This window comes from Perca fluviatilis, chromosome 21 (assembly GCF_010015445.1).
Source record: "Perca fluviatilis chromosome 21, GENO_Pfluv_1.0, whole genome shotgun sequence".
NCBI classification, from domain to species: Eukaryota; Metazoa; Chordata; class Actinopteri; order Perciformes; family Percidae; genus Perca; species Perca fluviatilis.
In genome coordinates this window covers 29,977,755-30,002,667 of record NC_053132.1, presented here as the reverse complement: position 1 = coordinate 30,002,667, position 24,913 = coordinate 29,977,755, and the positions used below count along the sequence as shown (strand labels likewise).

Here is a 24,913-nt window from a genome sequence, read left to right as displayed (position 1 = left end):
CAGTACAGTCCAAAAGTTTGGACACACCTTCTCATTCAATGCGTTTCCTTTTTATTTTCATGACTATTTACATTGTAGATTCTCACTGAAGGCATCAAAACTATGAATGAACACATATGGAATTATGTACTTAACTAAAAAGTGTGAAAGAAGGTGTGTCCAAACTTTTGGCCTGTACTGTATGTGTCATGGTGGTAGTGCAATTAAGTCCAATTTGTACTTCCTATACAAGATAATCCCTTTTCTTATTCATGTTGACATCCACAATGAAATCTGTTGCAACATCCTTGCTGGCCTGTTGTTTGTTAGTCGGATTGTCAAATTCAGCACTACGGGTCCACAGTACTTTGTGCAATGGGGCTAATCTTCCTGTGAATATACGCAACAGTTGGCTAACAAACAAACAAACACATTCTACTGTTGTTTCTATTCCAGTTCTCACTTGGGCTGGGAATCGTCCCACTATTAATGATACCAGTATCAATACGGCTGCTTTGATTCCGATACAGTTACTAGTGTTGCAAGCCAATGAACCATGGAGCAGCGTGAACAAATAATAAATTCCAGCCACCAGCAACCTCACTCAATACAAATGTCAGTCTTTAGTACTGATTGGTTTGGCAGTGTGACAATACTAGACTGTGGGGTGCTGTATCTAAAGCACCACTGATAATTAAGAGATGATGCATCTCACTACAGTATTGTACAGGGTTCATATGTTTTGAAAAAACCTGGAAAAGTTATGGAATTTGAAAAATGCAAATTCCAGGCCTGGAAAGGTTTTGGAAACATAAAAAGACCCAAAAAGTTTTGGAAAAGTCATGGATTTTTTTTTAACACAGCATAATAATATGTCCTATGTATTTTCACGTCATCTTAACCTCAACGTTCTATTCGGGGAGCGATATTACGAATCCCACTATGAACCACATAAATTGTCATTCATTTTATTGTTAAACCTCTGAGGGTAAACTTTAACACAGATTTTTATTCTTATTGTATAATGTCGACTGACATTTTCAGGAACACATAGTCATGGAAATTTGCCGAAAAAGTCATGGAAAAGTATTGGTTAAAATGCATATGAACCCTGATTGTACATTTCCAAAATAACCCTGATCAGTTCAAGGAGGGCTCCGCATTTTTTCGTAAAACATATTTCTTACTGACATTTATAGATCATAATTACATGACATTCGCTGTCTTTATATTCAAACTTGTCATGCTCCCCTCCCCTCTTCTCTTCCTCTTTCTAATTGCATCCTCACTTTCTTTGCCTGTTACTCCAGACTATCTATCAGGGTGTGTGGCTGACGTGCGGTGGTCTCCATCTATGTACCCTGATCTGTACACACCCTCGTCCACATCATGGTCCCTGCACTGGACCTACCGTGACTCCCAGTTGGTTAACCTGCCTGTCAGTCTGCTGGTGGAGGGAGACATCATCGCTCTGAGACCTGGCCAAGAGGCGTTTGCATCCCTCAGAGGCATTAAGGTTAGTCTGTGTGTAGACACACATATATATGTGCCAGGGTTTCCCCATGAAAAATTGTTTAGCCCGGTGGCAAGTGTCTTTGTTTTATTTTCCGACGAGGGTCCGGCTGGGGCCAGTCCCAACCTGATGGCAGCATTCATGTAGAGCCCAGTAGTTTCTGTGATCGCTGAATCATGGACGGAATCGCGATATTGAGAATTTAAAAAAGCTATTAGACAGATTCCACAGGGCCCTACATAAAAAAATTAGAAAATATGACTACATCTAAGTTTTCAACCGAGCAGCCCCACTATAACTGTAGTTTAAAAAAAACATCTTTAAAATAATTCCCAGTTGCTTAGGCCTGCCTGGTGGGGGCAACTTAGGCCAGGTGGGCCACCAGGTTTCTAATACACTGGGGGAAACCCCGGTGTACTGTATGTGCACGTGTGTTTTGAGATGCAGAGGAAGTATAATTTGGTACACGAGGGAAATGTGCATAATGGTTTGTATTGGATTAACTGAATTTGATTCCACTACAGCTTAGGGAATACACTATACCAGGAATTTAGTAGTCGATACCAACAACCGTGAAATTCCACACTTCTTGATTCCCAATTCGACACCATGGTTAAAAAAAAAAAAAAAGTAAATCCCATTTACTCTACTATAATGTCTTCATGTACAAGGATTACAAGAATAACACTTGTGTCATGCCACTCTAGCTCAACTGTCTGTCACTATTTTGGCATGGAGTGGTTTGAGGGGAGTTGGGAAAGAAGGAGGGTGGGATTTATATGTAATCTGGAGAAAACGTCAGTTGAGTGCCCAAAATTTCATTTAAAAGCCCAATAATTATGTCGATACACAAGATCCCCCCTCTCGCCCAACGTCAGTACTCCTCTGGTCGTATTGTGTGTATGTTGAAATGAGCTTGAACAGTGATATTCAACAACAACAACAACAACCTTTTTTTATATACACCTAATTCAACTTTCTCATTCATTTAAAATTCACTTTAGGATGTTCTTTATTCAGAAATGTATACTGACGTGACCTTTTATAGACTGAGTTGAATTTTGATTTATGAAATATTAATCCTAGAAAACAAAAACCTAAAAAACCCTATTGTTCTGTACAATGTTTTATAAATGTATCTTTTGGGAAATAACAAAGTACAATGTTATCCGTTATTTGTCCTAGATATTCTGTTGAAATTGATATCAAGGTACCAAATACCAGAACTGCTATTGGTACAGAAAGCCAATATTTAGGTATCGACAACACAAACGCATGGACACACTCCCAATCCTGTGTTGTTGTCCTACAGCTCACAGCTTCACACTGGCAGGCAGGAAACATGCTGTCCTCGGCCCTGCTAGCACGTACATGCATTAACACTCACTGCTGAGGGAAATGGTTGATAATAAGAATAGTTACACATGAGACAGTTGTTTCAAAATAAAATCCCACTGAGCCAGAATCGGTTAAGGTTTATTTGTCTCTTACACAGCCGGGGCTGGGTATTAACAGCAGATTCTTTTCAGCGCACACAGAAAATAAAGAGAGCGGTGACCGTGAGGAGATATTCACTGATATTGACAAAAAGTGTATTGGATTAACATCCCTTACTTTACCTTTTAATCTACTCTTCTCTCCTCAGGATGATGAGCACATTGTGTTGGAGCCAGGAGATTTATTCCCCCCTTTCTCCCCTCCTCCTTCCCCACTGGCCAATGAGAAGAGAGGACCCCAGAGCCCCCAGCAGCACCGTCTCTTCAGAGTGGTACGGACTCCAGTACTGGACATAGTCAGGTAGGGAACCTGCCCACAGTGGGCCTGGTGGTTGAGAAATGGATTGTGTGGCTTACCTGGGTGTGTTATCTATGAGAGGCAAATTCATTTAGAAAATGCGCCCCCTATGAATTTCCGTCTTAAGCAATTGCCTAAACCAGTTTTCAAAGTGGGGTTGTTGAGAGGTTCTAGGAGGTCCCTAGCAAAAAGGGGAATACTTTTTTTTTTTTTTCCACTAAAATCCATTATAAATAACACAATGGCAGAATGTATGACTATGTTAGTAATGGGTTTCATACACTTACTGTAATAAAACATCTTAAAGCAAAAATCCTATCCGATGAGGCAGCCTGGGACAAAATCTAATCAAATGGGGATCCGTGGTTTTAATGTGTCAGTTTAGGGTTCCTTGATATGAAAACATTTGGGAACAGCTGGCCTTTGTCACCTATTCCACAGATGACAACTACCTTAAATCATTTCAATCAGGAGAGACTTTATTAGAATGAAAAATAAGTGTATTACATTGTGCAAAATAAAGTGAACTGTGAAGAGTCTGGCGACTAGACCCCAATAGTGGTATATTTAGGGGGGTAGGGATGATGTGATTAGGAGGAGGGTTGCATCGGTTCATAGTGAAAAGACAACTGACAGCAGCAGAGAGGATAAGAGGATTTGAAGTGCTCATATTATGCTCATTTTCAGGTTCATAATTGTGTTTAGAGGTTGTACCAGAATAGGTTTATGTGGTTTAATTTTCAGAAAACACCATCAATTTGTTGTACTGCACATTGCTGCAGCTCCTCTTTTCACCCTGTGTGTTGAGTTCTCTGTTTTAGCTACAGAGTGAGACATCTCACTTCTGTTCCATCTTTGTTGGGAGTCGCACATACCCAGTAAGCACTGCTAGCTTGTCAGTTGCAGAGTATGAGGGCGTGCCATGCTAGCAGCTAGGTGAGCATTATAACGTGTGTTCCAAAGTGACCACGTTTGTCTCTGAAGTAAAGGCTGGACTACAATAGAGCTGTTTGGAGCAGTTTGTGAACAGTGTTTTCTGTTGGAGATGGACTTTGGGCTTTTTCACTTTGTAAACCTATAATGTGCAGAAAAAAAGATATATAACACAATAAAGGAAAAGGGAAAAAGCCAAAAAGCATAATATGAGCACTTTAAAGTTTGACAGAGATGGTACGATAGGGTTAGGGAGAATCTGGTTGGTTAAACTAAGAGTGAACGCCCATAGTCGGCTGATGAAGTAGAAGCTGGACAGCGGGAGACAGAGAGATTGTGAATGAACGAGAGCGTAAAGAGTCTTCATGACTGAACTTTGGCTAAGCTTCATTAAAGTTTGTTTGACATGTGGTTTGCACACAGGGTTTACAAAGATAACACAGTGAAGGCTCTATATTATCTCTATATATTTCCTGTATACAGACATCCGTTCTCAGACCAGAGAGAGTATATTGATGAATAGTTTTCTTACAGGTAGAGAATGCTACATAGTTACATGACAAGAAAACATATCTAGTTTAAAATAAAATAAATCTCTAGTTATTTGACTAGAGTTGAGGCACTAAATGGCAACACCTAGACGTTATCAGCTCCTTATGAAGATGGTATAAAATAACGTTTTTGTCCCATGTCTTTTTTTCCAACAGGAACAGTTTGGAGTTGGCGTTGGCTCGACCAATCACAGTGCTAGATAATGAGAGGTTTACAGTGCAGTCAGTTATCGCCAAGCTGGTCTGTCCAGTCGTTCTGGTGAGCAATTAACATGGAGTTTCTAATTTGTCTCTGCATTGTATTTGGAATCACCGTTTCTCTACTTAAAACAACCCAGATGTAATGTATGCCACCTTTGCCGCTCTGGTATCTTAATAATCTTTCCCCTTAGGTGGCATTCCTGCTAGTGAATACTGTCCGCTACTTTTGTGATGCACCCAGCCTCACCCCCGCCTGCTTCAATTTCTTTCAGCTTCAGGTACAATTCAAAACTATAAGTGTGCAGCTAACCAAGGAGTGTATACAGTATTTTTTCCATCACGTTTCCTGGGTTGGCATTAGTAATGTGATATTTGAATTATAATCAGCTGTGACACACACACACACACACACACACACACACACACACACACACACACACACACACACACACACACACACACACACACACACACTTCTTAATGGTAATAAACCTACTGAATGACACATTTTGCACAGTGGTTCAAAAGGGATCATTACATGAAAAGGAGATGACTGGACAGAGATATAATTGTGTGAAATTGTATTTGCAGTTGATGGGTGTTTTGCCCATCTTGCCCTTGCTCTTCCCTGTTATGTGGGTGCTGTTGAATGCCTTCGGAGAGGCCAGGGTCCTCGCGGAGTTCAGCCGCGCAACACCAGCTGGTCTGGTGAGGGACACACACACACACACACACACACACACACACACACACACACACACACACACACACACACACACACACACACACACACACACACACACACACACACACACACAAATGGCGGAAAAGACAGATGTAGTTACTAACATGGAGGATTGTGTTCTATGTTTTAATTAATAACTGCAGACACACATGCTGTAAGGTTAGACTGATATGTGACATCTGATATTTTACAAGGTAAATACCAACAGTAGTGTACTCCCATCTGTGATATGCTGCTAAACAGTGTGATTAAGAATTGCATGTTAAACATTACCATTATAAATGTTACACAGGTATAACATTTAGAAATACTACAATCAGTCAGTGGTCAACCATTGCCAGTAGTTTTTACAGTGTTTTTGTGCTAATTTCCCTTTTAGTCACATGCTATGGGTTTGAGTACAGAGACAAAAGAACAGAATATTTGTTTTTAGAACTTAATGTTTACTGACTACACTTGATGCTGTTTCATATGTTTTTCCATGCTGGCTATTGGCACCTTCCATTTAAAAAATAATGATAGAGATCCTGAAACCCATATGGGTCTAACTGTAACACACACAAACACACAAACACACAGAGGAGACACAGCGAAGGCCTCCCTCTGGGTTTTAACTAGACTCTTCTCTTGCTCCAGCTTGCTAAGTTCTCTGAGGACACTCTAAGCAGCTACACCGAAGTGGTTTCCTCCCAGGTATAACCTCTCGCTGTCTCGCTCTCCCCTCCTCCACTCGCTTGGCTCTCCCACCTGAACCTGCCTGTCTTCACTCGCTTGCTGTCCTTGCCCTTTTGCAACTCCCTCTTTGGAACTCCCGTATACAGCCCTCGCTAGCCTCCCACCTCCACCCTCTCACCCTCAGTCTCCATTACATCTTTGATTTCTTCGCCATTGAAATCTTCATGGACATCTTCTGATCAGACCACCTCTCTGATTTTCCATGTATATTCATAACCTTTTTTTTTTGCTTTAGTACGAGCCCTTTGCTTTGCTTTCTGTTTTTTTATTCATCTCGTCAACATGTCTTGACCGAGCACCTCTGGATGTAAGTTTACACTCAGATGTCTCCGGTCATCTTTGACATGTTATCTCAACAGTCAATCCTGTCTCTTTAAGATCATTTTCTCACCTCATGGATACCACTTTATAATCCCACGAACTCTCACAGTTCCTGACCAAACCTAATCATTGTCCTCCATTGTTGCCGGGCTTAGTGCTCAAAGGAAAAGTCATCAGCAGATTACCACCGATCTGCCTTTATGAAAACATCAGTGTTTTATTTCTGGCTTTGGCGTTGCTCCAAATGAATACAGAGCAAGTGTTAGATGTAGGGAAGATGATCTGGGATGGACTTTTACTTGAATCTGTGCCTGATCTTCCACCTCTGCTTGTCTGCCTGCACTGCATGTCTGGACATCAGCCCAAATATGGCCCTATGGTGGTAGTTCTCTATGGTTTCCTCTCCTAGTTTCCCTTCCTTATCTCCTTTTGATATTATAATGAAACTATTTTTGACTTGGTCACAGCATCAAATGATGATTGAAATCTCTATTTGGCAGATCAATTCGTAATAGTCACTCACCATACTGCTGTTGCTAGTATTGCGAATGCTTTTGGTTTGAACAGATTTTGACCTATTTTAAGACATTGTCCCTGCTGTACACTCCGACTGGACTGAGCCAATCATATCCAACATGCTCCTCATTGATGCCTGTTGCAATACTCTAATAGTAGTGTGCAACATTTGTGTCGAGTTGGTTAATTTATCTCAGTTATTTGTCACATTATTTCCAGGCCCTTCATGGGAATTTCAGAGTTGGATGACTGAGGAAAGTGGTATTGCTGTGTGATTTTGAAATTGATAATTTTAGCTGGTTGGTCTCATGTATGTACAGGATGTAACTGAATACAAATATATACAGTTGACATTTTTAGCATCAAACTAACCAAAGTGATTGTTGGATACAGATACTAGCTCTGTGTTAGACCCCTAATGTACATGTTTCCTTGGTTAACCAGCCCTCGGCCAAAGATCCGAAAAGTTCATTTTGGAAGCTGCCTGATGATAAACAAAGGAGGCAATGAAGGGCAAGCTGGGATTGTTTTCAGTTTGTACCTCTCTGAAGCGGTCGTCATGGATTCCATCCAAAAGAATCAAAATGCATGGATTATTTCAGACCACTCACAAATAGCTGCAGCTTGCACTAGCACCACTCCCCTCCTCGCCTTGTGCCACTAGCATTGTAGTATAGAATCTTTATCTCTCTTTACAGCCCAATCACAGAGCTTGTTTTTTATAGCTGGTTTGCTCAATCTACTTTCTTTTTTTTTTTGTTAAATGTCTATTTTACTTACTGAATCACTATATTTATGACTTAAATATTACTTTTGAATTTTATTTTCATAATTTGTATGTATTGACACATTTCTGTCTTCTAGTACGTAATAGAAAGCAATCCTTTAACTTAATTTGTGTGTGTGTGTTTATTTGTGCAGGAGTTGCTGCGTTGTGTGTGGAGACACCTGCTCGGCGTCCTGAAGGGAGAGTCGCAGACACTCTGTTATACTTCCAGCCTTTTACACACTCTAGGATCTGTCACTGTGAGTATTATGGGGGAGATAGGGGACAGATATCTAATGGCAATTTTCAATTGTGACTTTTATTTTTTTTATTTTTTTCCGTAACTTAAAATCCAGGTCCACGTTGACTGTTACATAATACATTAAAGAACATAAGCTTGTACCAAGTAAAAATGTTGTTTTTAAGGGTAAGCACTTAAAGGGTAACTACCGTTATTTTTTCAACCTGGACCCTATGTTCCTGTGTTTTTGTGTCTAAGTGACTGATGGGAAAAACAATCTTTGACATCGGTCCAGTATTAAGAGAGATCTCTGCCGTCGGCAGTCAGCGAAACAAGCTACAATGTAAGTTAATAGGGCAGTTGTCCAGCTTGTATTTATGTTCACAGAAGTGCTCGTTTTGCCGCTGACAGACTTAGATTAATATTCTAAGTGTCTGACAACATTATGGAAAGGATTTCTAAGGAGCTCGACCTTTCTGTTAAAGAGTAAGGTCCTTTATTTAAACATAAAAACATCCGCGAAATTGCGTTTGCTAAAGCCAACAGACCGCATGTAAATAAACAGTAATTTTAGCATCGTAAAATACACTTCATTCAAAGTCGACAGAAACAAAATAAAACTATGAAAAGCCGTTTTGGGTCGTCTTTCCACTTTTCCAACCATCACAACTCTAGTTTTGGTTGAAATAAACACATAGAAAATATGTTGGCTCTATACACGCTAAAAGTATTGTCTTTTTGAATGGAGTTTGGTGGGTTTAGCGCTAGCGACTTCAGAGCTGTTTCTGCTTAATCAAAAAGGTCTTAAAGAGGTTTTAAAACGGCTGTAGGGATCCTTTCCATAATGTTTTCAGACACTAAGAATAATAAAGATTGTTGCTCCCATCAGTCACTTACACACAAAAACATCGGAAAATAGGGTACAGGTTGACAAAAAACGAAATTACCCTTTAAAGGGCTGCACACCTCCAACTCTTCAGCGAGCTAACTAGCTTCTTTTACTGTGCCCTATCTGCGGTGTCCTATGTGGGAAAACTACTCGCAGCATGAAATCAGAAGGAGGATGCAATTATTTTTGACTGACTTCTTACAGTGTTTGTCTGGCTGCACTGGAAACAGATACGCGAGCTGCTCCTCTGTTTCTTAAGTAGTTCTTCTAAAGTAGCTGCTCAGTTACAAACGACAAACATGAATATACCAACTATCTATGTACTTACATTAGAAACTATTTCATGCGTGTACGTATTTGTGTGTATGTAGGTGCTGTGTTGTGTGGACAAGCAGGGGATCCTGTCATGGCCTAACCCCAGTCCAGAGACTGTGCTGTTCTTCAGTGGACGAGTGGAGCCACCTCACAACAGCCAGGATGATCTCCGAGACGACCTGTCTGTCAGCTCCTACTGCCGAATGGAGACAGATGACGACAGGGATGAGGTGTGTATGTGTGTGTTTGTGTGTTCTCTTATACAGTGTAGCAGCCTGATGGTGTTATTTTGTAGTCAAGAATCCTTTACCTGATAATGCACAGTATTGTATCCATCCCTGACTCCTCGTGACTGCTGCACAGGCCCAGGAGGCGGAGGCTCTGCTCTGTCTACCAGCAGAACCCCGTCTGGGGGACGGGCCGGAGCCCAGTGAGACGTCCCATGACACTGCTCGCTCGTCTGACACATTCCGGCTGCGGCGCACCTGCCAGCCTGCACACACTCGCACCAAACACCACTCGGGATCCAATGTGAGCTTCAGCCATGACGTCGAGGGAGGCGAGGATGACCAGGCCCAGGTAAAGACTGGAACTGAACCTATCAACTGTATGAAATAGTTATAAAAAAGTTCAAATTAAAGACTTCTTTGACTTCCCAATCTCTGCTGTGTTGTGATGTTGTTTTCTTTGTGTCATTTCTGTCCCATATGTCTCCAGGACTTTGCAATGGGCTGCCCGGAGGCGGAGGCCGATGACTTTGTGTGCGACTACCACCTGGAGATGCTGAGCCTGTCGCAGGACCAGCAGAACCCAGCCAGCATCCAGTTCGATGACCTCTCCTGGCAGTGCCACCTGCCGTCCCTCAAGCCGCTGGGCCTCAACATCATGCTGAACCTCTGCAACGCCAGCGTCACCCAGCAGCTCTGCCGCTTCTCTGACCACCTGTCCAACCTGGCTCTGCAGGAGAGCCATGGCACCGTGCTGCCCGTCTGCGTCCCCTGGGGGCTCTGTGAGCTCTCCAGGCTCATAGGTGAGCATGCAATGATGGTGTTTTTTTTTAGGGCTGCTTTTGCATCTAGTTAATGTAGAGCAAGCGTTTTATACCATGGCCTGGTTTTCCCCCTTAAGCCCCTTTCACACAAGCTTTGCAAACCTGAAATTATCTAGACATTACCTGGCAGAGCTGTATGTGAGAACGCAAACATCCAAATCAGTCCAATCGGATATCAAATGGTCGTTACTCTGTCAGCTCCCTTGTACAAAGTCTGTGTTATCTCTGATTGAGCCAAAACTGTGAGAATTAACAGCAAGCGAGTGGGAGTGTTGATGACGTTTTCAATTGGCGCGCGCAAACCCACAACAAAAACAAACATCCGAGGGTGAAGAAGGAGGGGGATTTACACGAAAACGCCAGTTAAAATGTCTTACTGGAGAGACGACAACGTTCAGGAACTTCTGTCGGTAAGGGCTGAGGCCCAAATCGTCAGACAAATTCCTGGAACGGCAAGAGACTTGGTTGTTTATGACCAAATTATGAGCCGGCTCCATGACGCAGTTTGTTGTTTGCGGCACGCTCTGAGAACTGAGTCCTCTTTCAAGTAAACTGAGTGTGAATGCAAAAAGAAGTCTCTTTTTTTGTTGGTCCACTTTTTGGTTAACTTTAAGAGGACTGAGTTTGGTTCGTTTAAAGAGGACTGTATCCGAGAAGAAAGTCCTATCCATAGAGTAAATGTCTGAGCAACTATGAGCAAAGATCTACCCCTATATGGTTTTAATAAGTTAGAGTAAGCCCACAAGCTGTTGAATTGTTGTACTGGAATGGGAGTATTTCATCTGGCAAAATGGCAAGAGAACCATAATCCTTTTATGAAGTCACTTGGGAGCAAAAATTTCTTCTCTGGTCAGAAAGGTAATAAATGAAAGGGCTTTCCATGATGTAAAACCTGTTAATTGTGGTAAACCGATTTATTGTTCAGTGGGATTATTGACTGATAAGAGCCTAACTAATAGAATATAATTCTAATAAAAGTCCAACTAAAATGGATGTACATCCTTAAAAATGTTTTATATCAACTGAACTTCTGGGTGTGTGTGTTTGTGTGTGTGTGTGTGTGTGTGTGTGTGTGTGTGTGTGTGTGTGTGTGTGTGTGTGTGTGTGTGTGTGTGTGTGTGTGTGTGTGTGTGTGTGTGTGTGTGTGTGTGTGTGTGTGTCTGTCTCAGGGTTCACTCCTGGTGCGAGGGAGCTGTTTAAACAGGAGAACCACTTGGCTCTGTACCAACTGCCATCTGGAGAAAAGACAAAGGAGTTCACTTCCCGCCGCCTTCATTACTTCACCAAACGCCAGCCTCCCATCTCCCACCTTATCTCCCTGTTTGTCCGAGACTCTTCCTCCAGTGAGTCCACACACACACACACCCTTCAATCTACCCAGGTTTCTGTCCCACTAGTCTGGTTTGTTTGATTTAGATTTTTTAATGAAATGATAAAAGCTAACCCTGATTTTCCACCGGGCACGTCTGTGCTGCGTTCCGGCTGCGCCACGCACCGTACCACACCTGGAGCGTCTCAGAAGCAGAGCATCTTGCCTGCACGACTTGCAGATTTTATTGTCTCTACAACTACTTGAAAAAACAATCACGTATTTATTAACTAGTATCTATCTTCTAGGGATGTCCCGATCACCGGATCGGATCGGAGCTGATTTTGGCATTTTTTTTTACCTGATCGGGGATCGGCATTCACTCAAGTTACCTTACCCCAATCATGTACATCAGCTTGTAACAATCGCTGCCTTTAGTCACACACGCCCTGCTCCACAAACGCACCGCCAGACTGCCTGGATGCTGGCACTTTCAAACCAAGATGGGCGCGGCCACTCACCAGTGTCTGTTCAGAGTCTCTGTCGCTGTCTTGTAGCTTGCCAACCCTTGGCAACAATTTTAAAAAGTCTGTCTTTTTTAGTCACCCGTTTTTTACAGAAGTGGATTATGGTAATTCTCCACACTTCTTCCGTGATTCCACCAGGAAACCACGCTTTCATGCCGTTATTCCCTGGAGCCGACATCGGTAAACACAAGAAGAAAATCAAACTATTAACTGTTAAGCACAAGTTAGTTTTCGTTGTCCAGTGGGGAACTTGAGACTTGAGGTTTTCTGGGATCCTAAAGAGAACTGTTTTGGTGTTAAAGTTAAATGCATTAAGCTTAAGACATATTTCAGTTACTTTGCTTACCTTGTTTTCTTTTGTAAACAAAACACGGTGTGCAGCTCTATTATCTGAGCAAATACAGATACTATAGATACTGATCAGGACATCCCTACTACCTTCTACTCTAAGCACTCCTGTAATTAAACTCCATGCCTTCTCTTTTCAGGCGTTGTCCTTATAAAAAGCATCTGTGATGTCTATTATGTTTTTCACCTCTAAGATGAATCTTTTGTCGTCCGTGGTGTTGTAGAGGAGACGTATACAATACTGGGGGATGTGTTTTGGATAAAGTCGCTTGTTTATCTTCCTGCCCGGCTGGCTGAACGCCCCGCGGCTTGCGTAAGAATAGACCTGGTGCGTATCTTTAGCGTAGCGGGGACCCGCTTCGCGCACACTTCTGGGACGTGCCGTGGCGCAGCTGGTGGAATATCAAGCATTGACTTGAATGGCCGCTAATGCTCGCGGGGGTCGCGGCACCTCTGGAACGCAGCGCAGACGCGCCTGGTGGAAAATAGTGGTAAGCCCTTTTTTACTTAAATGTATTTGTTGCATTTTACTGTGTTAATTGTCCTTTCCCTTTCTCTTCGAATTTGCCCAAAGAGCAGAGTAAGTTAAAAAGAGAATTCATTTCTTTGTTTAATAGACCTTTTTCACGGCAGACATGTTGACTTGTCATAGTAGGAAAAGCACAGTTGTATTCAAAACCATTACTGATGGCTGCATTCCACTTAGGAGAGGTCCTGGTATTGTGCATGCTGACTCACTGAAATAGCTTACTGGGACACTTGATGGAATTGAGGCATCGTTAAGGTTATCAATTTCAGCTGTGCTTTTCCTACTTTGAAGTCAAAATGTCTGCTGTGAAAAAGGTCCATTGCTAGCATTATTCACTCTGTGTCATGACCTCTGACCTTTCTGTTGCAGATAACGTCCAGATGCTGTCTCATGGCTCGGCCGACCTTATCCTGGAGTCCTGCACTGACTTCTGGGATGGAACTGATATCTATCCCCTCTCAGGCTCAGACAGGTGCAGTACAGTCACACTGATCATTCTCACTTTGCTGTAAATCTTAAGTCAAACATAAAGTATAAAAAAAGAGTTCACAATATTAATCACAAGCCGATATCATCCATATTTCTAGCAGTCTGTCCAGTCTTCCGCCTATTGTTTGTTTAACCCGTCCCTTTGCCTGTTACAGAAAGAAGGTTCTGGACTTCTACCAGCGTGCCTGTCTGTCAGGTTACTGCTCTGCATTTGCCTATAAGCCCATGCAGGTATCCTTGTCCAGCCAACTGAATGGGAAGTGTGTGGAGCTGACCTGTGGTCCCTGCCTCTTCTCTGGAGTGGAGCTGCCCTCCACCACCCCCATCAAACACAACTCCTGCAGGAACAGCTGGAGCTCCGACGGTACGACTTATTGACAGAGGGACATAGGTCTGGGTACCGAATTCAATACTTTTTAGGCACTGACCGAATTGCCTCCTTAGTATCGAGTATTGAAAAATGACAGTGTCATTCAATACCCAGTTTCAATCCCTATGGAGTAAATCTCATCAGTGAGCCAATAAACACGCAGCATGCTTCTACCAAGCTCTAACAATGCTTGTGATTGGCTGTTTAGTGTTAGATGGCGTAGAGGCACGCAGGAAAAACGCTATGTCACGCACAGAGACGGGCCTCACATAGTAGGAGCTGAAAAATAAATAAAAAAAGATTTGTACCGTAATGTGTTAATGTTTAAAATTCTTTTTGTTAAAATGGATTTAGTAAAATTAGCATAGAAAAAAAACATTGTTCAGGAACCATTATCGAAGTCACAGTGTTGGTATCGGTACAGGTATCGAATATGTACACTATAGCCACCCCTAGAAGGACGTATAGTTAAAGTAATGATACAACTTTTTTCTCATTCTGTTTTCCTTTCGATGTCTTTTCCCTTCACGTCTACAGAGGGTATAGGTGAGGGTGTGGAGCGCGACGACTGTGTTCAGGCCCTCAGTGGGCAGATCTTCATGGGCATGGTATCGTCCCAGTTCCAGGCGAGGCTGGACACCGTCCGGCTCATCGATGCCCTCGTCACCGCCTGTATCCGGTTTGTTTACTTTTCCATGGAGGACGAGCTCCGCAGCAAGGTGAAGACTCATGAGCTTGAATGAACATTCGATAGTACACTATCTAGTTGGTTACGGTGGCGCTGGCAGCCGTAATCCTGTACGCACTGTGAGACATGCAACGCATCTAATGCGTAACAATGCCTAAATGCGCACAGGAGCAGCAGCCAACAGCAACTATGTTCTCCTCTCTGCTCTGTTCACAGTGCTATTTTTTTCCATTAAATATGCATTATTTCACCAACAACCCATCCACTATTAATCATAAAGTTAATTTTTATGACTCGATCCGTAGATAAACTGGATGCTGAGTATCGCTAAACCCACGGATGGAGCTAGCATGTTGTTTGAATCATGTGTGTCAACATGGACATGAATATTGCAGTTATGAGGCTTAGGGCCTTATTTTAACGATCTGAAACGCAAGTATGAAACGCAAAATGCAAGTAGCTTTGTGGGCGGATCTCGGGCGCTGTTGCTATTATACCGGCGGGATAAATGAATCTAAAATGGGTTGGTCTGAAGTAGCTAGGTGTGGTTTGGGCGTAACGTGAAAATAACCAATCAGAGCGTCATCTCGCATTCCCTTTAAGAGCAGGCGCGCTTGTTCCATGGTGGATTGCGATTATGATGGCTGATCTGCCTGGCGCACGCCAGCAGGAGCTGTCCGGGATGCGGCAAAGTAATAAATGCCTGTCTTGGCTGGGTGGCGATGTTGCTGCGGCCTCTCGGGCGCGTCTCCTCAAGTCTGGAGAGGATTGCTGCAACCATGGAGCGTGGGCCTCCAAACCCACCACCTGCTCCTGTTGTGCCCCTTCCTCCTCCCCCCACTCCATCTCCGTCCACCCGCTCCACCAGGAGCGCATCGCGCATTACTCCCGGACCAGATTCCGCCGGAGTGTCCAATCCCACCGTAGTTCAACATCACGTCTCCTTAAGTCCTCTAATATTTCCTCATTTATGTCATCAACACATCCATGATTCATGGAAATGTTGTGTAAAACACAACAAGCCACAAAGAATGCTGGGACTTTTTGAGGACTGTACTGTAAAGTGCCTCCAAACACCTGAAGCGCATTTTCAGTAAAATTTTTCCTTGTAATTATGTATGGTTTGCAAAAATGGGAACTGCTGCGTCAGTGTAGATGAGGGAAGCAAAGTGTATGCACCTTGTGCACACGCTACATTATGGCCAAGCATGTGCCCCTAAAATAGCATCTGAATAACGCGCTACTGACTTTAGACTAGCACCACTGACTTTAGACTAGCACCACTGACTTTAGACCAGGTTTTTCCTGGTCAGTGGCGGAATTGTTTTCTGAAACTGCAAAATAGCACCACGTAATGTTTGTGCCGGAAAACTCCTCCTCTTTTCGCAGAACCGCCCCCGGGAGCGCGAATACATTCCCTAATTTACCGACGTGCGTCTGTGGAGGGAAAAGTCCGCTGTGCGTCGGGTGCAAAATAGGAATGATACATGCGTCGGTGTACAAAGGCAATTGCGCTGAGTGCAAGATAGGGCCCTTATACCATTTTTTTTAATAATATTTGGGATATGATGTTTACATGGCACACAGATAAATCATGTTCTTTATAATGAGTATGAGCAGGGCCTGAAGTTAACTTTTTTCACCACCTGCCACAGTGACTTTTTACCAGCCAGTTTTTTTTTTTGCCTTTATAAAGGTGAAAAACAGGACTTGCTGTGTCGATATGATCCCATCCTGTCCTATTCATGGTAGCCTACTACTGATAATCCTGCATAGGATTCACATAGACAGTGAAAGTTGCAAAAAGTAAAAAAATAAATTGTATAGTTCTTTAAAAATGAAAAGGAAACTTGTTTTGGGGCAAATAATTATTACTTTATTACATTATGAATTACTCTGGCTGAGATTTCCTAGGAACCCTACCAAAAAAGGCTCAGGATGCTGCAAATGTTGGTATAATATGAAAATGGCTGGTGGATTTAAGACAAGAAAAATTATAATTTATTGAATAAATCAAATATGAACATATCTGTCAGTGGCTTGTTGATCTTGACATTGTTAATTTCCTATCCTGGCCTGACACACACACACACACACACACACACACACACACACACACACACACACACACACACACACACACACACACACAATTACATTATCTTAATGCAGTGCAACTACTTCAGCATATAAATAATGCACCTAAAATACAAACGTGGGCGAGGGCGTTCAGCAATCGCTAACGAATCAACAGCCACGTGTAATTTAGCTCGCAGGTGAAGAACACAAACAACGAAAATCACCAGCTAACTTAATTTACATTCGCAAGACCAGGCTTAAATGAACTGACAACAGAAGTTATACGACTTACAGTTCTCAAGGACACACACACACACAATCTCAACTGGCTAGTTATCCTTGTGTGTCCACGCTATTCTCCGACATGCACTCTAACAATGCAGCCTTATTTCTGATACCGTGGGGGGCAGAAATGTTGCCGTGGGGGGCCGCCACAGTCAAATCAGCATAGAGGAAACACTGCAAATTTCAATAAGGTTCAAATCTCTATTTATTAAAATTGTTTAACACTGCACTGTTCAAGTAAAATGAATTTGTAGTGCAAACTGAAGCCAGATGTAGGCTATCAATCCAACCACAAAATAAAGTCACTTAGGAGGAATACAAAAATAAAAACTTAAAGTAAACAGAGCAAGTGCAAAAAGAGTGGCCTGTATTTGCTTTTTTTAACAGTAGGTAAAATAACGAATAAGCTCTTGTTTAACATCAAAGCTCTACTCACTTTAATTTTACTAATTATTTGTATCTAAAGGCTGGTTAAGCACTGTAGGGAGGAGAAGTTGGACTGTTTTTTTTGTCTCGTTCCAGTAATTGGGACATCTAGGTGATGGCGTCGGATATGCGTTAGCATGTTAGATGTATTTCCACTCACATACCCAACAACTGCTGAACAACTGTAGCCTACTACTGGAACTGACCCGAAGACCGACGTTTTCGAGGCGGGGTCGGCACCAGGCTGCAGCCATACAGTCTCGAAGTTTTGCCAAACTTGCTTTGTGTCGACGCATTTACGTAGTCGACTACGTCGACGAATCGTCCCATCCCTGATTCATACGGTTTGATAAAGTACTTATTGGACTTTAACTTATCATTGCACTTACAATAACGTAGCTGTCCTCAATTTAAGTCGTCCTGTACGTCTCACACTGTGTGTGTGTGTGTGTGTGTGTGTGTGTGTGTGTGTGTGTGTGTGTGTGTGTGTGTGTGTGTGTGTGTGTGTGTGTGTGTGTGTGTGTGTGTGTGTGTGTGTGTGTGTGTGTGTGTGTGTGTGTGTGTGTGTCATATCGCGGGGAGAACGGAGCAGCAGACCCGCCCGCTGCAGAGAGCCGACAGGATGGAAACAGCAATTTATAGTGAAAAATCGTTAGAGCGTACAGTGATGTAAAAATGTATACATGTTGGCAGGACTGTCTGAAATGTTGTCTTTCGCTGTACGCTTTGTTGGTAAATGTGAGATATTCGAGTCACACACACCTCGTCTTCATAACCGAAACAAGGAAATTAATTTGACCCGTTCTCACTCCCGCTTGGTCAGTGGCTGCACGTGGGACTGCTGCTGCCAATGTGGCAGGTAGATTGACAGTGTTACCCGCCAATTGAAAAATTCACCCGCATTTGGCTGGTGGTCGGGTGTTAATTTCAGGCCCTGGGTATGAGTATGATACTCTTTCCTCAGGAAATGAAATTACTCTTATCTTTTGTCTCTCGATGTCTCTGCCGGCAGCATCATGGTCATCCAATAAATGTATATAATGTATATCCCAGCATGCATTTGATTCCAGTCCACACTCTGTGACACACCAAGGGCCCGTCTTTGTTTTTGTTGTTGTCGTTGCAGTAACTGCTACATAACACTACAATAATTCTTAGCAGTAGAACTATTATTCTTAGCAAAAAATGACAAAATCCCATCCTTCAAAAAGAATAGACATTACATTGTCTCAGCAACTCCTCAGACGTAGTCTAAAAATCATCAATGGCACATATTAGGACAAATAAATAAATGAAAAATGTGTGCATGAAGAAAATACACAAAAGATATAAGATGTCACAAGCAGTGTACTGCACATCAGAAGAAAAGTGTGAGTGCTTGAGTTAAATGGCTACTTTTGTGTCTATGCAGGTTTTTGCAGAGAAGATGGGTTTAGAGACAGGCTGGAACTGTCACATCTCTTTGACTCCAAACGGAGACGGTCCTTGTGATGGAGCTCCATCCAGCCCCAGTCACGGCTCCCTGCATGAAGGTAGGTACCACACGTATTCGTACAAACTCAGCTTAATATTCTTTGTATTCAATTTACATTAGGGATGCACTACATGTCTCTTCTACTGACTGCAGGTTTGATTTGTACATCAGTATGGATTTTTAGAGTTACTGTTTATATTTTGTGTGGCCTCAGGAATTAAATTCTTAAAGGGAACCTTCACCAATTTTATGCATCAAAGTGTGTTTACAGGTGTGGGGGAGTACTACAGCATACATGAAAAAAATAAATGTAAAGCATTTTGCGAAGACTACAAGTTTGAAAATTGAAAAAATCTAAGGGTTTACCAGACCTGTAGCTCGCTCCTCATCGCAGCTCGAGGCTGCTGCTAGCATAACGCACCCAAATCTCAGAACCAACTGTAGGCAGGTGAATTGCATTGTAGGTAATGTAGGCACTAGGTTATGACGAGAAAGAAGCATGTGTGGAATAAAAACAGTTCTCTGGTTCAGCTGCATTCATTTTGATCCTGAGTATGACAATCTTATAGGAGTGCAATGCTAAATCAGTGGAGTAGTCTTTTAAAGTCTCGTGCTTATTAATAAAAGTCTCGCTTTGCCAGACCATCCACACGCTGCAGAGCAAAGGAGGGTCTGGATAGTCCGGTTTATTGGCATTTCTTTAAACCAATCACAATCGTCATGGGCGACTCTAAGCTCCCCAAGGAGCCGCTGCAAAATAGTCGTGCGAGAGAAAACTCAGATTGGACAGATAGTCTAGCTAGCTGTCTGGATTTACCCTGCAGAGATCTGAGGAGCAGTTAACCATAGTCCTCACAAATCCACCAGAGTTTAAAACTCCAACACAAAGAGAGTGGAAGGTAACCGGAGCAATCCCACAAGTGTAACATCAAGGATATAGACTAATTAATACATGGTTATTATGTGCATCTGTAGGGTAGAGCATGGTAAAACACTGGTGCATTTGGAGATGCTCTTCAATACACATATAAATACCAGTAATAGTATCAGTTGGAGAGTTTTCAAACCCATGTACATTTTAAATCACATCTTGTCAAATCATGACATTTCCCTGTCCAGTGAGCTGGCTATCAGATCAGATGTGAGCAGAGACTGGAGCCAAAAGAAAAATCCAAATCCTCCCCTCCATGTTTGCTAAGCCTCTGGGTTGTTTTAATTAGACTTCCTAATTACGTACGGTGTGTGTTCCAGTCAAAAACATGTTCCTTAAATTAAGGCTCAACAAGTGAACCCTGTGAAAGCTAGTTCTAAAATGTGTGAGTGTTTGACAGTCTCTCTTCATATGTGATCCAGATTCCCGGGATGAAGCCGAAGGCCCACTGCTGCCAGAGGAGGAAGCCCACTCTGACCTGGCCAGTTTCCAGCCCACAGACAGCGACGTGCCCAGCTTTCTGGAGGACTGCAACAGGGTAATTTTAATAAAAGGGTATTAAGGGTATTTATTAAAACCAATGAAACTATTGCTCAGTTCTCTTTACAAAAGAGGAAGGATCACTATCTGTTTGATGTCAACCCCTACATTACAGATGGATTTCTCTGTCCTTTGCTTTCTGAACCAGCAGGAGATAAGGGGTGGACGATATATATTGTTTACAATAATATCGTCATTGTTGTGTTAACGATGTGCAAATTGACATTAGCGAGTATTTAAATTACTTAGAAAAAAACACTTCAAAACACGCATTGGAACGCTACACATTCACTAATGTCAACAAAGATGGTGGCGCGCGATTGTGCAGCGTCTACTAGGTCTCCTGTCGGTGTATATTTATACAAGTACAGCCACACTGAACTAATCAATAGGACTACGATACAACACAGCCGTTACCAGAGCCTTCCAGGTGGCTCATAACATCCCGGAGGACATAGCCATGGTATTGCTGCTTGTAGCTTACTCCAAATCCATTGTAGCCCAAAATACTTACAGAAGGACCCCAAAGCACTTTATATGCAACCACACTGTGTTGTCTACTACTGACTTACATTGTACTTCTAATTCAGAGGAAAACATTGTACTACTAAATATCACAATTAAAATGTGGAGTAATCGCAGACATTTGCCTTATTGACTCATGGCGCTGCGCCATGTGACACTTATCTGGCCCGTTATGACAAAATCTGCGTTAATCAACCACCAGAACCGGGCAGACAAACTCACACTCCCAATAAGGGAGTGAGAATGATCGGAGTGAAATTAAGTTGGGCTTTTATTGTGAAGGGTAGACAGCTTTTTTTATCGAGTTTCCTCTTAGCAAAATGCTGAGTGAATTTAAGCTGTGCTTAAACTGCACAGAAGCAAGAGCCAGTTATGGCAGCGCGTTTTTTATCAAACTTTTTCCTCAACCTTTATTGTTCGGTTGTTTAGTTCAATTCACAGTTCATTCATGTAAAGCTTGTTTAGTTCAATTCACATTTTATTAATATCCGATATCCAACGCTATCCAAACTGCTCCAAATTCCAAACCCCAAAGTTCATTGGGTACCCAGGAAACCAACTTTGAAGTAGATCGGATGAACAGTTTATGAGATATTTCAAAGACAGACGCACACACTCATGCACGCACACACATACAGAGATTCCCTGATTTATTAGAAAGATGCACTGCTGATATTTTGTCTAATAAAGAACTCAAATTATTGACATTTAGTCTAAACATGTTTTTTTTTTTTTTTGTCTATTTCAATTTCCAATTTTTGACTGTTCCTGTTTTTCTGTCCCTGCTCTTTCTTAGGCCAAGCTACCTCGTGGCATTCACCAGGTTCGTCCTCATCTGAAGAACATTGATAATGTGCCTCTTTTGGTGCCACTCTTCACTGACTGCACCCCTGACAGTGAGTTTTTTTCACACTCACAATGCGTAATTCCACTTTGTTTTCTACACTTTTTGTATTTCTTTTTCAAGTTGTCCTTTGTCCCCATTGTCTTCATTTGCCCCTCAAGAGTGATTTAGATTCTAATGAGGAAAAGTAGTGATGGCAATAATATGATATGATATGATAGGCTATATCCACAACGTTCCACTTCTGGGACTGCTCTTGTTCTGCTGGATGTCTGTTTTCGCATGTCCCATTGCCTTCCTCTTTCTTTGTGTTGGCGTTCTAACCTCCAGTGGATTTGTGAGGACTATGGTTAACTGCTCCTCAGATCTCTGCAGGGTAAATCCAGACAGCTAGCTAGACTATCTGTCCAATCTGAGTTTTCTGTTGCATGACTAAAACGACTTTTGAACGTACACATGTTCCACCAAAACAAGTTCCTTCCTGAGACTATTTAGCAGAGGCACCGTGGCTCCACTCGCCGCTTAGCCCCGCCCAAGACGATTGTGATTTGTTTAAAGAAAAGTCAATAAACCAGAGCACGTTTTCTCCCATCCAGGAATGCTGTGTGGACTAGCCAGACCTTCCTCCGCAGCGCTGTGGAGGAAGGTCTGGCAATGTAAGATTAACATGATAGTAATATTTATACTAATGTTTATTTTCTTGACAGCCATGTGTGAGATGATAAAGATCATGCAGGAGAACAGGGAGGTTACATGCTGTCTGGGAAGCTCCGCCAATTTCCGCAACAGCCGCCTGTTTCTACAGAGTAACCTCAGGTACTTTTTTTTTTTTATGTGTAAATTGATGTTCTTTGGATTAAGGGGTTCGACCGGTGTTGATTTGTAATGTTAATGTTTGATTTTTTTTATCACCAAAAAAATTAGAACCACTAAATGTTTATTCTTAGCGGATTGGGAAAGACTGAAGCAGCATGTAGAATTTGTGGAATCCAGCTAAATGCTACCTCTTGTGGTATCTAGCCATGCAGTTAGTTTTAGTTTGACTTATTCAGGTTTTGAGATATATCTCTCTCTGAGATTTCTACCTACCCAATACACTCACAGCACTGAAGAGTGACATTCAAAAATACAACAGCCACATCTCAATTAAGTCAGTGTCCCCATTTTGGACGATCCACAGAACGTCAGTGGCTTAAGGTCGTTCATTAAACACTGATCACACAATTTACAGGTACAGTTCATTACATAGGGAATTAGTTGTCACCAATTAGTATTGAAAAATAGAAGGAATAAGGAACAGTTAAGTGTTCAGTGCAGATCCACATTCACGTTAGCAAGTACTGGATCCCAGTCAATTTGGTCTTCTTTTAAGGATAGAAATTTAAATCTTTACAACAAATCCTGCAAGTCAGTAAATAAGTTTAAGTAAGTTTCACAGGCTTGTAGCCACTATCACACTTACCCCACTTGCACGTTCATCTTTTTTTTATTTTTTTATTTTATTAATATACAAGCGTGGCTTCATATAATTTTTTAGAAATGTAGCTATAGAAAATATGCAGTGTCATTTTTCAGTACAAATGATACTACATTTGCCTCCATTGCACTTGTGCGGAGACAGAACCTGGTTAAAAAACATCTTCACGGTTAGATTCTACAAGAAGTTAGTGAAGAAACGCTTCTTGTAACTTGGCTATATTGACCCTTTGTGGGCGCAGTATTATGATCCTGATTGGCCCATATGTGAACTTTCAACTTCCTTCCTCCACAGCATCGCTCTGGACCCTCTGTACCCCTCTCAGTGTTCTTGGGAGACGTTCGGCTATGCCACTGGAGGAGGATTTAACGACCGAGACGCTGAAGGCCTGTCTCCTCTGAGGCTCTCCGGACAGCTCAACAGTCTGGGCTGCTCCGTCACCTTCCACCAAGGAGAGAGTGTCAGCATGGTCAAGCTCATAGAGCAGGTTAGACACGCAAGCACTCGCACACTCGTTAAGTCAGAGAGAGTATTCAAATGTATTAAAGAGCCCATATTATACTCATTTTCAGCATCATATTTGTACTCTTGGGGGTCTAATAGAATAGGTTTACATGCTTTGATGTTCAAAAAACATATTATGTTTCCCATACTGCCCATTACTACAGCTCCTCTGTCTGAAACACTATGTCTGAGCTCTTAGCCCGCCTTCCTGAAAAACCCAGTCTGCTCTGATTGGGAAGCTGATCCACCCTGTTGTGATTGGTCAGCTGGCCCACTCTGTTGTGATTGGTTAACCAGATTCAAACAAGCCACTGGGTGGGATGTGCTTGCTCAGGCAGCACATTTGATAAACTGGGCTGGCATTCTCAATTAATGACATGCAGCACGGTGGCTCAGTGGTTAGCACTTCTGGCTCACAGCAAGAAGGTTCTGGGTTTGAACCCAGGTCGTCTCGGCCTTTCTGGGTGGAGTTTGCATGTTCCCCCGTGTTTGCGTGGGTTTCCTCCGGGTGCTCCGGTTTCTTCCCACCATAAAGACATGCATGCTAGGCAACTAGGACTACAGTTGAAAATTAGCCGACTGGCTAACACTGGCACATTTACAGAAATGTTCATTAATGTGCATTGTCCTAATCAAATAAATAAACAAACAAACCTCACTAATTAAAGAATGTTAAACAGGCAGATTTTAGACAGTTGAGAAAAAGTGCTGTCTGTGGGAGAGAAAGTTCCATTTGGAGTGAAATGTGTTTTTTTTGTTCTTTATACATCTATTACATACACAAAAGAAAAGCATAATAGGTGCTCTTTAATTATTCTGCCTTTGGGTGAATCTGTTTCAGGCACGACACACAATCTACGGGATCCGCAAGTGCTTCCTGTTCCTGCTCCAGTGTCAGCTCAGTCTGGTCATCATCCAGGTGAGGGAGGAGACCTCATATGGATGTTTACACTGCACTAGGCTAACATTTTATGTAAAAATACATGTGTTATTAATGGTACTGTGAGTTAAACGCGTT

At 42.3% G+C, this 24,913-nt stretch overlaps 1 protein-coding gene across 4 annotated transcripts in view; it reads left to right on the top strand.

Moving 5' to 3' along the window:
• The window catches only part of tmem94 (transmembrane protein 94), a 53,570-nt gene that overhangs the window by 17,148 nt on the left and 11,509 nt on the right, over positions 1-24,913 (top strand). For 3 of the 4 annotated variants that reach the window (XM_039788895.1, XM_039788893.1, XM_039788897.1), the window contains exons 6-25: positions 1,290-1,495; positions 3,138-3,289; positions 4,927-5,029; positions 5,163-5,249; positions 5,563-5,679; positions 6,353-6,409; positions 8,210-8,314; positions 9,556-9,729; positions 9,863-10,078; positions 10,217-10,529; positions 11,720-11,893; positions 13,633-13,735; positions 13,908-14,116; positions 14,660-14,841; positions 19,012-19,132; positions 20,428-20,543; positions 21,867-21,966; positions 22,622-22,730; positions 23,686-23,878; positions 24,737-24,814. In XM_039788895.1, the coding sequence (XP_039644829.1) occupies positions 1,290-1,495; positions 3,138-3,289; positions 4,927-5,029; positions 5,163-5,249; positions 5,563-5,679; positions 6,353-6,409; positions 8,210-8,314; positions 9,556-9,729; positions 9,863-10,078; positions 10,217-10,529; positions 11,720-11,893; positions 13,633-13,735; positions 13,908-14,116; positions 14,660-14,841; positions 19,012-19,132; positions 20,428-20,543; positions 21,867-21,966; positions 22,622-22,730; positions 23,686-23,878; positions 24,737-24,814 (2,915 nt within the window). The remainder of the gene's footprint in view (positions 1-1,289; positions 1,496-3,137; positions 3,290-4,926; positions 5,030-5,162; positions 5,250-5,562; positions 5,680-6,352; positions 6,410-8,209; positions 8,315-9,555; positions 9,730-9,862; positions 10,079-10,216; positions 10,530-11,719; positions 11,894-13,632; positions 13,736-13,907; positions 14,117-14,659; positions 14,842-19,011; positions 19,133-20,427; positions 20,544-21,866; positions 21,967-22,621; positions 22,731-23,685; positions 23,879-24,736; positions 24,815-24,913) is intronic. The other variant, XM_039788896.1, reaches the window with a different exon arrangement.